At 39.8% G+C, this 12936-nt stretch overlaps 1 protein-coding gene across 3 annotated transcripts in view; it reads right to left on the reverse strand.

Moving 5' to 3' along the window:
- bach2b (BTB and CNC homology 1, basic leucine zipper transcription factor 2b) overlaps nt 1-12936 on the reverse strand; it is an 85813-nt gene that overhangs the window by 17855 nt on the left and 55022 nt on the right. For 2 of the 3 annotated variants that reach the window (XM_055044107.1, XM_055044106.1), the window contains one exon: nt 7863-8117. The exons of the other annotated variant lie outside the window; for it this stretch is intronic. In XM_055044107.1, coding sequence (XP_054900082.1) covers nt 7863-8105 — 243 coding nt within the window. In that variant the 5' untranslated portion in view covers nt 8106-8117. The remainder of the gene's footprint in view (nt 1-7862; nt 8118-12936) is intronic. 3 annotated transcript variants of the gene reach the window in all.

The following is a 12936-nucleotide window of genomic DNA, read 5'->3' on the forward strand; positions in this document are numbered from 1 at the left end:
ACAAGAATATATTCAGGAGAAAAATGAGAGGTAGGGAGCAAGGAGCAGTGTTGGAACCTAACTGTTAAAAGTGGAAGAACAAGGACACATTGTCTTTCCTGCTCAGCTGATACATTTCAGCTTTAAGAAACAAAGAATGAGACAGTAAGACAAGTTGGAAGCTAACAACTCTGTTCTGGGTCTGAGCAGGCCAAACGCTACCATTACAAGGCAGGAAATGACAGGTAGTGTCCAGCCTGCTGGACATCCTTCCATAAACAAACTGAGCTGCATTATATCAGAACACACCCTGTGCCTTCAACAAGCACTGCACCCTTATTTAGCCTGCTGCCTTCCCAGTCTAATTTATGCAAATGTGCTTCAGTGAACTCCTGCATGTCATGCATGCTAATGACACAGTAAAGCATGACAATAGACTATTTCACCATGCTGGAGAAAATCTTCTGTTCCATCAGATCTGCTGAATAAGCTTCCATAAAGCTGTGTCTGAGTAACAGCTCTGTGGATCTGAAAGAGACCTTGAACTGCACATCGTCAGCCGTGGATTAGGCTGAAATGCTGGAGGAGGAGCAGTGCAAAGACCACAGCATGCTGCAGAAAATAATGACTTCATCTCAGCAACTAACTCCACAACAGAAAGATCCACAACTTGCACTAGAGCTGCATCCAACATATTAGATTTATCATCTAGATTCTGGGAATTTTATTCTTCTGTCCACATATGTTTCTAAATTTATAACTACAGGGTTGTTCAAAAGTATTTACACCATGAATTTTCTGCATTTTGTCAAATTATGGCTATTTTATAAAGCAATTTTCATTTGCTTTATGGGACAAATAAGCATAAAGTAACTCATTGCAAAGTGGAGGGAAAATTATGACAATTACAAAGAATTGGATGTTTAATTTGTATTAATGCCTTATCAGTATCCAGGCGACTGAATCGCCAATATTGCATCCAGGCAGGAGTTTCTCTAAGTGGCACCTCAGACCAGAGGTGAACGAGGGGCCTGGAGCTACAACTACCAGAAATTCAGACTAGAGCACTGCAGATCTACTTCATATAGACCATAAGAGAATGACTAACATGTGAAAAGACATTATCTCCAAGTATGATGTGTCTACTTTAACCTTTATAAGAAAAATGCTAGCATCATTTCCAGTCACTGTAAGATCAACAAAGTGCCATCCTCAGAGACTTTCCTCACCCTGAAGCGAAGTGAGCCCCCCTCCCCTGATAGTGGATTAAATCAGATAGTGAATGTCTAATCCACTAATGGTGGAGTTTATCGTACAGACTGCACACTGGGGAGGGTATAACCCCTTCTCTACACCCTTTAAAATAAACAGAGGTAATATCATTAATTATTTTTGAAATTATTGCTCACGGGAGCTTTTCTGTCTATAACGACACATAAAAGCCGACATAAAGGTGAGCAGTCAGGTTTAGTTGTGCCTGAACAGAGCATCTTTCAGATCCAACTGATGAAATCTTTGCATTCTCTGTAAAGAGTGAGTCTCTGCTGATTATTCAGGGTTTTGCAGGTTTAACTCAAAGAGCTTAAATGAGAGGATGACACTTCAGGCTGTCACCTGGCAGGCTGGCTGCTAAAGGTGCTCTTCTATCCCGCCTCGCACCACCAGACAAAGAGAACGCATCGTCTCTGTTAGCGTGCCACATGAGATGTGTCCTAGTATCGGTTGAGATAGACCCCCTGCTGGACCAGAGGGGGTGGGTAGCAGTGTAAGCCCTACTCCCACTGTAGCTTATCATTCCTCTCTGTAATGTTTCCTCTTCATCTCCTACCAATGAACCAACCCCCATCTGTAGAGGGAAAGCGCCGTTCCTGGCTCCTCACTACCACCATCTGTCTAACAGGCTGCATGTGTGTGTGATTGTTCGAGCCAAGCACTGGGTATGAGACAAGTGTGTGTGAGGTGCCTTCAGATTAGAAGGCATTGTGCAGGTCAGGCCCACACTGAGTTTAGTGAATAGATGTTGATTATCAGCTTATGTCTGGAAATTTTAGCCTTTGTTTCTGGGCCATTTTTATTTATTTGCACACAAAGACAATAAAGACACAGGGTCATAAGGTGGTAGAGCTAGGCGATATGGACAGAGTATGTCACAATATTTGTGACATACAAATGTTCAAACTGGATTGTTTAAATGAACAGTCCAGTTCACTTCAGTTATTTAGTTCTGAACAAATGCCATCTTGAGGCACTTTGCAAAAAAGAATCTTGAATCCAGTTTGTCAGCCAAACTAACATATGAATAACTAAAGGGATTTATTTAAACCTGTTGAACACAATTCCCTTGAGCATCTTGGGACATGCTTAATATCATGGATGTCATAAAACTTACTCAACAATCAATGTAATGTACAAAACCTATCTGGATAACTGCAAATATGTTTATATTGGCTTGCATTTTCTTTGTTATTGAAGCATAGAGCTGGTCTTCATTCTTTTTATTGACATTTTATGTTCCTCATCATTGATTTATGACCTGGCAAAAACTTAAGGTTAGGTCTTTTACCAATATTAAAAAGCCAGGTGGGCAGAAGAACAAATGCAGAGATTGTCTTCAAAACATAAACTTCTAAAAATACATTAAATAATGTAAAATAAACAGAAAATAAAGCAGAAAATATGGCTTGGAACAAGCCATATTCCTTTAAGCTAGAGCTGTTAGTTTAAAGACACTCTCTCTTAACATATTTGTTTGGTTTTCAGTCAAATAGTTAAAGTTATGACACAATTTACTTTTGTCGTACTTTTTTACCATAACAAAACCCTGGAATGTTAACATGTGTGTGAATTTTTATATCCAACTTAAAACAAAATGACAAAACGAATATGTCCAGCATTTTGTTTTATAGCAGACAAACTACATCAACAGTTTGATTTTACAGTAACATCTGAACATTTGAAGGACAGTGAGACAGTTAAATGTGTATTTTTAAACTCATTTTAAAGTGTCAGATGAGCAAGTGGAACATCTATGAAACCCATGTGGTTTTTTTGTAGGAATTCTGGAACATCTGAGATCTGGTTGCTGGATCACAGTCCCGCTCATTTCTTTTCTTATGGCAGCCCATCTGCAGGCCTCAAAGTAAGACCCTTCATTCCTCCAGAAAGTTCTCACAAAGAATAATAAAATGATCAGCAAAGTACATATTTCATTTACATCTTCTGTGAATACAACACAAACATGTTTCTCCAGTGGAGACCTCTTATTATGATTCTTCTCATTAGTTATGATTAATGGATTGCTGATTGTCATGACTCCAGATCTGCTGAATTTTATTTGAAATGATGTAAATATGAGGTAAGCAGTGTGCTTCCCTCTGTCACCTTCCAACAATGCCACAGAGTGAAAGCAGGCTTATTTTGTCCCTACGATGCGATAACCAACGAAACAACTGGCTGCCTCTGTGCAAGCCTACAATCACATTAGAGAGAGATGATGTCATCAGCTGTGCCATCCCCTGCAACTCTGGGGGCTTACAGGCCACAAGAGGGGGGTCATGACAACATAATCCACAGAACGAATGGAGGTGTGGTCTTTCTTTCATCTGACCTAATGTCTCCTTTCCTCCCAGCTAGAGACAAGGAGCTGATGAACCCCAGTGGATACCCGTAGGTGGCATGACTGCAGATGCTGCGCAGTCAGACATGTGAGTGTCAGTCAAGTGCTGCTTCAGCACAAGTAGCAATGATGAAAGATGCAGTTCTGAGCCGACATGGAAAAGTGGCGGCAGAAAAGACCCTCCCCCAGCATCATGGAGAAGACGGAGTTCAGGCTGGAGGCAGGGATGCGTCAGCAGACTGAAGCCACTGACCGGAAAGCGTGGTGAGACATGAGACATTAAAAACAGCCATCAGTGGATGGTGGAAATAAAGGCTTGAAAACACTCAGAGTGGAATCTGTCTGTCTGTCTGTCTGTCTGTCTGTCTCTTTGTGCAAACAAAAGTGTCAGACAATTTTAATGGTGAGCAAATTCAGCAAATATCCCTTTCATGCATGATTTAAGATTGTTTATGGAAAGATTTTTTTCCTAAGTGTTTCAATCTTCTTAAGGCATAAAAAAGGTTTTTTAGGTGTAATTTTCTCCAAATACAAAGTTATTTGGTAAACACATGAGTATCGTTGGTCTTCAGGTGTTAGTTGGTGTCACAATGTTTTTCTACAGTAGAAGGAGGGACTGGATATTTTTTGCCTGTCTGCCATATTAGATTTAACAAAAATGTTCTTGAACTTGCAGTGGATGGACAGTAGTTGATATTGTAATGTATGATGCACTGGTGTCCACTTCAGTGGTCAGTGTGCATTTATAACATAAAAATCCACAAGAAATGGCTTTTAGATAGCTGTCCACTGCAGTGACCGCTATGCATGAGAGGAATATTATAGCTATTTCTATAACTAAAAATAAATATAAAATATAAATATAAATGTTATAGAAATATTATCAGCAGCATTATTAGGATACAGAGCTATACAAAGCTTCAAACATCTCTCAGAACTCTTTCCATCCATCATCTGCAAAGAGAAAGAAAATGGCACAACTATATACTACTAAGCCATGGTCGTCCAGGCAGGAGAGCACTAATCAGGGAAGCAGCCAAGAAGGTCATGGTTCATCTGGAAGAGCAGCTAAGGAGGGACAGTCTGTGGACCAGACAGCTGTTAGTTTTGTAGTCTAGAGATCTGGCTTTGTGGTAGAGTGTGAGATTGTTGAAAAAAGTCAAATTCCTCTACAAGGCATGTTTATGAAAAACATGTTAGAAGTATAAAACTCACAGCTTGACCGTGAGAGGTGGTGAAGGCAGAATCATTCTGTGGGGATTTTTCAGCAAGTAAAAGGGAATCTGGTCAAAGTTGATGGCAGGATGGATGGATGGAGGTAAACAGGTTAGTTACCCTGCTGGTAACTAACATGCCTCTGTCAGGCCACTCCTCTGTATATCCCAACCTTTGGGAGATTTACTTTACAGTAGGAAAACTGTCCTAAAAATATAGCATTAATTCTCACTACACTAATTCTGTCCTTCCAGGGTTTTCATTTTGTATTATGCAGCAATTTCAATAAGGTGTGAAACTTTCAAACATGAGGACATGGACCAAAGGAATGCGGTTTATCACAGCAGTAGCTATCCTCACAACATGAACACATTCATTGAACATTTCCTTCAACGTGTCCACATGACACCTGGACACACAGCAGCTCACGCTTTATTTACACCAGCAGCCACCGAATGGAAGTGACTGGAAGTTCTGCCACGAATAATCATTTGAGTTGAGAAGAGAAAACATATTTATTTTATATAAGATTGATTCAAGGTATCTTTTTTTAATAAAAAAACAAAACAAAAATAAAAACAGGTATTACTTTATTGATGCATTCTGGTCCCACTGAGGATCCACAGCTCCACTGCACATGCGGGACGTGGCCCAGTTTTCACAGCAGCATCTTTAGAGACGTGTGTGTGTGTGTGTGTGTGTGTGTGTGACATCAATATGTCAAGTAATTACTCCATCATATAATTATTCCAGTGTGACCAGTATTTGCTTTGGCTTCTGGTGGTGAATCAGGTCGTTCCTTCACATGGATTCAGTCAAGGTTTCAGGACACACCATAAATCATTTTATCACTTTGTACTAAAATACACAAAAATAACTGAAGAAAATGTGAACAGGAGTTTTGGACTCCTGACTTTGATCAGTACAAAGTGACAGGGAGGTGAGGTGCTGTTCAACCTGCTGCTGGTTCTGACTGGTGTGAGATAGCACATCAAACTGCTACAGACTAAATAATGTTCCCTTATTTCACACCTTTATCTTTATCCTACAGTGGATGACAGATCTAATTAAAACTGATTTTTCCTGCCATCTGTTCTCAGGACAATAATATGATTCAATCATATTCCACCTGCTCATATACTGTCATCGTCATGGTTGTTCCTCAATTCTTCTGCTCTTCACCTTGCTAAGAACACTTTGAGTAAATACCAAATGCTGCTAGTTAGCCTTTTTGTTATTCTGTTTTCTGGTAATTAGCACAGTTTGATATGAGGACCAAAGTCCAACAAATTTTATATTTGTTCCTGCGATGCTGTAAAATCTTGGCCTTATGTAAAGAATGATGCAAACTCATTGTCTCAAACAAATTAAGCTAAGTAAAATTAGTAAGTGAACCTCATTAAGTTTAGTTGTGTTTTACCTCTGTGCCAACAGCACCCTCTTTCCCATTTCACAGAATTACTAACTTCATCAAATATTTGAAATACATACAATACAATATATATATAAATAATACTGGCTCCAGAAAAAAAACAAACCCTCAAGTAAGGATACATTATTGAGTCAAAGTACTTTCCAACACAGAAAACAAAATGAATCCATCTCCAGTAGTAAGCTGGAGAGACTTTTCAACCACAAATTCCAAGAAAGTTGCTAAAAGGAAGCGATAATAGCAAATCTGATAAAAACTGATTTAAGTCAACTTACTATTTTCAGTTAAATTCAATTTTCCATTGAGAGTGCACATGTTGCCTTGTGATGGACTGGACCCTGTGCAGGGTGACCCCACCTCTTGCCCATTGACCCCTGGTGACCCCATTAGGGATAAGTGTGTAAGAGAATTGACCCCATTTCATCGCTGTTGAAATGGGGTACAACAGCTGTTTGTTCTGCTCAGCACCTGACTCAGCTGTAGAAGTGAAGAATAACTGTGGTGATGAGGTATAAAGTGACGTTCTGAAGCACGACTGCTGCTGTGCTTTGTTGACCTCTGATGGACTGGTGACCTGTCCAGAAGATTGACCTGGTTCTATTGCTTGTTGAATGCTGAGCTCTCACTTCCTCATCACACCATAACAATGGAGGCCTTTCAAGTACGATGATGCAAAAAGATATGCAGACACTAAAGATAATGCATTTCTTTCATTCAGTGAAATGACAGTGAGAGCAGGCCATGAATGTCTTGAGGAACATCTATTCATATAATCTTAGTTTCCTAGGATCACTCTTATGTCTTTACTACTCAGGCTATCATTTTAGTTCTACTTAGAAACCCACTTCTAAAAGCAGTCTGTAACAGCTGCTATAGAGTGACACCCAAATGAACATACTTGGGCTCTACAGCGAACGGACACTCTAGAAACATCTGCAACACAGTATACCCGCCTGTTCCTCCCATCATAAATTTGAAATCAGACTTCAAAAACTCCAGAAAACTTGTTTTGATTTTGCTTGATCAAAGAAGAATGAGGTATCCCATTCCCATGTTGCTTACAGCTTCCATAACTGCACATCCTCTTCTGGCTTTACACTGTCAGCCAGTTCCTGATAATCTGCGTACCCTAAAAAAGATGCCTTCAAGCTCTCCACATGCTACAAATGAGATACAATCAACCTTTTTTAGCATCATTTTTTTTTTTACCCCTGTCTCAAGTTGTCATAAAATGTGTGCCTATTGTGCTTTTTTAAACCATGAAGAAAGCAGTTCAAGAAAACTCTGTCAACAGATTCAGAAAATATGAGCTACAAGCACTGATTTTTAAAGGTGCAGTAACCTCCTTAAAGGTTGTGTAAAGGTCACACACCAGGGTAGAAACATAGCTTGTTATGCCAACATTTGACTTTGATTTAAAGTTGAAGGTTCTGTGTTTTAGCAAATAAAAACAACATCTCTGGAGATTTAAACATATCATTCAGATTTTATTTGTGTGTTAGTGCTAAGAAAGAAACTGTTTATCAGTGACCAGAACAAGTTTGTGACAGTAGAAACAGAAAGAACTGGTTCTAGGCAAGCACTAGAACAAGTGTCGCAGTGGTTGTTTATCGGACCTACCTCTTCTGGAAGGCTAACCACCAAAGCATTCTCTGCTTGGCCAACCAGCGCCTGGAGAAAATACTCGCTGCAGGCAGCCAGCACGGCCCGGTGCCCTCGGAACTCCTTGCCCTCCACCAGGACAGTCACATCACACAAGATATCCTGCTTCCGCTGGTCATTAAGGCAGAGGAGGATATTGGTACAATGAACCGTCGACTCATACACATACATGGGGTCTTCAGTCTTCTCATCCACGGACATCCCGCTCACACCCTAAAAACAGAAGCACAACAAGGTGGAGTCAGCTTACAATTAAGTCCAGTGAGTGCATGCCATGAGACTGACATCAGTAACGGCGGTCCACAGCAGCCAGCCTCTTCATTCACCCTGTTAAATAAAGTACCAATGTACAAAATTTGAAACTGAAATGAAAACAGGTTTGTTTGATACCTGTGAGCTCAATACTTCTATATTTAGGAATCTGATTCCATATTTACTTCAAGCAATGAGACAGTTCAGCTGGTTTCCTTCCAAACATCTCTCTGCTCACGTCTACCTGGAAAGAGAGCTCCATCTTTTCTCCAACGCACACTTACACCCCCCCCCCCACACACACACAATGTCCTCATATGACCTTTATATGAGATCATGTTGGCATCTGTCTGCTCTGAGGGCTTCTGTTTTACAAGGTAGAAAATCTTTTGACGGCTACATTTGCTGACACAAACCACACTGTATTTGGGTTTTTTGCTCCTCTGCTTTTCTACTGTGTTCCTCTGAACACAATCGCTGAGGATACCTTAATAAAGAGCAGGGGGAGCACTTTGATTTACAGTCTAGGACTATGTGATGATTTACAAAGTTTTCTAGTTTATTTCTTTAAGTGTTGCCATCCAGGTATCCCTCCTGACAAGTTGGATTTAACTGAGTTAGTCTTTATATGACACAAAGACCAAACACAACAATTTGTAAACCTTTTGGTACAAGGAATGACAAAAACAGTTTCTTACACAAAAGACCTTGTATTTTCATCTCCATGGATAAATTAACACAAGCCCATTTTTCCTCAAATGCTTCCCCAAAGTCCAAAGGCAGGTAAAAGCTCCTGCACAAATTTGCTCCACAGCAAGAGAGTTTATGTGATGAAAGTCTGTCAGAGACAGAACCATGTATCAGTTTTTTTCTTTTATCATGAGCAAGTTTTGACTCGGTGACGTCACAGGATGGCAGGACTTTCATTTGACACGTTGAAGCAGCTGGAGCACAGGAGCAGACGTATTTTTATTTTGTTTAGATTTTTATCAGGCCCACAAAAATTGCAGCGATCCAACAACATACAGTGATGTGACAACCAAAAGACAAGGGATTAAACATTATCAGATTTATTTCAGTCATGGCTGAATATGTGTCGGAATGGTAGCGGCCGTTGTTGCAATCGTCCCGTTTGGACGGTATAAAGCATCTATGCCATCCCTTTTGTAAAGATGGCAACAAGAAAGAAACCAGCTTGAACAGCAGACCAATCAGCTGAGTCCTTGGGGAGACTGGGCAGGTCTTAAAATGAGAGAGTGAAATAATGCAGCCAGCTCAGTGCAACAAGCAGGTTGTCACAAGAACACCAATGAACTGAATCAGAATGAAGACTCTAACATGAGGTGACTTTGTCCTTTTGGCCTAGTTCTACACAATGTTCAAAATTCGATTTTCCCTGAATAGCCCTGAGACGTATGTGTGCATGGACATGTGCGTGTGTGTATGTGTGTTTGCTTTAGTTGGTGTAGAACAAGTAAGATGTTCTAATTCAAACACCTTACTTGTGATCGGGAAGAAATTAACGTAAAAAACAAGATTGTAGATCACGTTAACTTTATTTGCACTCCCTGAGTGAGCACATGAGTCATAATCCTCTTTCAGATCATACTTTCTATCTGTGATTTACATGTTACATGCTTCAATGATCTGCTAAAAAGGGCTGGCACAGAACAGAGGTTGAAGTTAACTCATGTCTGACCAATCTCAAAACTGCAACAACCATCTTAAAAGACTAAGACAGGACTGTGTAATCTATGTGATGTAGTGCTATAGTACCAACTTAAGAGATTAGCATTAAGGTGTTGAGACAAACAGAGCACAGAACCCAGTGTCTGTGGAATGTGAGGAATACTTTAGTCTGCAGGACATGACGCAGATAAGCAGACGTTGAGGATGACTGCTTGTTCATTATGCTAACGAGTTTCTTCATTCATGGCAGGCCCGGTTTGGGGAACTAACTGTAGTTAGGGGGAAGAAGAGGGATGGTGTGAGCATCATGCACACAAAGTGATTGACAGCACTAAGATCCTCCTCCCGGCTCTGATAGGTCCTTTCTGTCCGAGCTGTGTATTTCTGTAGGGAGAAGGCAGAAGAGAATCTCTGTTTCACAGATTACCTGGCTCATAGTATACTGTCACAACACAGGGACAGTTTTAACACATATGTAAAAAACATATTTTTAATGAAAGCTACATACTGCAGCTTTAAAGACTGAATAACTGAAAAAAAAAATCTAATTTTATATTCTCAACAGGAGAAGATGTCCATTTGATAAAGAGGAAATGTATCTGAAATCCTCTTGGTAAAATCAGACAGAAAGTTCATCCTTACTGGTGTCTATAAGTAGATCTGCAATTACTATATTTACAATCCTTATTCAGTTTGGTACATATTTGTAAGTTGTGAACTGATGTGTATGAAAACTTCAAGTAAAAAGTCAGAGACTATCCTCCAGCTCATGAAGACAAAAGGTATCTTTGTTTAAAGAAAATACAAAACAATGAAAAACAATGAAAAATCATGAAACTTTTCTGGCTTAAATGACTATTGCCCAGGCACACTGACCCCAGCTGAGATTTTATTCATTTATTACTGAGGATACCACAACAATGTTCTGGAAACATAATGACAAATACAAAAAATCTTGTGTCGTATGTCAAAGGCTCCAACATCATATGTAATTCTTTTTATAGTTGTCTGTACCCAGCTATCCCAGTTTTATTATTTCTTAATGCAGCCAGAAAGGCACTCAGAATATTACATGAGCAATAACTTAGCATGATAAAAATCTAAGAAGCATTTTTTAAAAACTTTTCTCACAAAGTTTAGGAAACTCAAAGGTGTAAGCTTCAATTATTTTTTATTTATTTGAAATAAACATATTCTCCAACAGTGAGAAACACACAAGCAGACAGCCTGAACCTTTGACCCTAAGCTTGAACTACAGTAGCAAAGGAGCAGCCTGGGGATCTGAGCTTCTGTCCATTCAGCCACAGGAATAAACACAACTGACAACTCAGCAGAGGAGGCCCCATGCAAATCATCTACTACCCGCAGAAAAACACAGTAACAATGATGTCTCACACAAACACAGACTGCAGTTACTGAACCAAAGCTTTGTGTTAATGTTCAACTCTGACCAACTTGCAGGAATAGTTTGACAGCCACAGCTCTCCATTTTAACAACTTCATCAGCAACAACTAGACTCCTGGCTGGCCGACCAAAATATTTCTCTCTGGCTTTGCTTGGATAATGACCTGTCTTCCAAGAAATCCATGCAAACACATCGTCTGTGCTGTAGATGTAGCTGTGATACTCTAAACACAATATTTCTACCATGTTGCACAAGTAGAAAATATTCAGTGATGACACAGACTGCACAAGAAGACGTACACAGGTGTGCACCAACTGACATCTTGGATGTAAACTTCAGAAAATTACAGTTTGAATCAAAAATCTGACATTCTGGATAGCTTATCCTTTTTGCAGATTTTGAATTTATTTGACCAGGAGCTCTCAGGCCTCTTCTGGAGTTACTGACATTCTCATGCTGAGAAGCGAGAAGGCTCAGAGCCGACCCTGCAGGGTTTACTGGCCTGCAGGGTTTACTGCAGGCAGGTCCAGAGCTGTGAATGAAGATTGATACAACTTTCTCATCAACACAAACACAGTTTTTGGGGTAACAGATAACTTATATTGCTAAGACCTCTGACCAGCAAATATTTTCATACACTGTAGCAGAGGACAGCCAGGAATTCCTCTCTGTCTGATATTAGATCAAATTGAATTTTCTCTCTTTTAGTTGTTAGTATTACCAACATTTTTCTATTTAATAAATTCCAGAACAATAAGAGATTTTCCATCATTACTTTGTTCACTGTCATCTGTATTTGCTGCCTTGTGTCAAACATTCTAGGTATCCGTCCACAGGGCCTGAGAGCAAGACTTTGATGGCCACTTCTAAACACTTTCCTGTCCGTAAGCTCCTGTGTTGTAAATTTTGCAATATGTTTTGGGTCACTGCTATATTTTTGGGAAACCTTCTCTGATGAGCTCAACCCGAGAAGAGAAAGCAGTGCTTATTGATTTGGCCCCTTTGTACAGCCAAGTATCACAGTGGAAATTCTCTTATACGCAGCTACAACTTGTTGTCTCTTCTGCCTTTCTTTAGTTGCCATTTTAGCTGCTTTCTCTTGTCCCTCTGCTTGTTTGGCTTCATCTCTGCTTTATAATAACTCCAGGAAGCATAAGAGACCATTGAGGACCAAAGGCTAACTGAGATGAACTAATCTGCAACACTATTTGTCACCGTCGCTGCATTTGTGGCTCTCTCTTGTCTTTTGGTTAATTCTTGTCCTTTTCGGTTGCATCGCTTTCAACTAAGTAATCACTTTGTTGAGACAAATTCTTTAATAGTTTATTTATTCACATGACCTCTGACTTTGCTAAACTGGCATCAGACATGATCTAAACTAGTCTCGTTACTATAATTTGTTGCATCTTTTATTCTTTCGGTGTCTGCTTGTCCTCTCTTGCCTCCATCTCTTTTTTCCCCTCTTCTGCCTCTTTTTCATTTCTTTTCAGACTAACTTCCTGTAATATATCAGTCAATTTGTGCATTTGCAAACTGTACTTTGGGTGTAATAATAATAATAATAATGGCTTCTTCTTCTCTGAGTGGCCTTTCAGCACACGTGAGGAGAGGACTAGCTTCATTGTGGATAATGACACTCTCTTCCCATTTTCAGCCTGCAACAGATAACCCTTCAGGCATCTGGA

The sequence above is a fragment of the Poeciliopsis prolifica genome, unplaced genomic scaffold, assembly GCF_027474105.1.
Source record: "Poeciliopsis prolifica strain line A6 unplaced genomic scaffold, Auburn_PproV2 SCAFFOLD020, whole genome shotgun sequence".
NCBI lineage: Eukaryota > Metazoa > Chordata > Actinopteri > Cyprinodontiformes > Poeciliidae > Poeciliopsis > Poeciliopsis prolifica.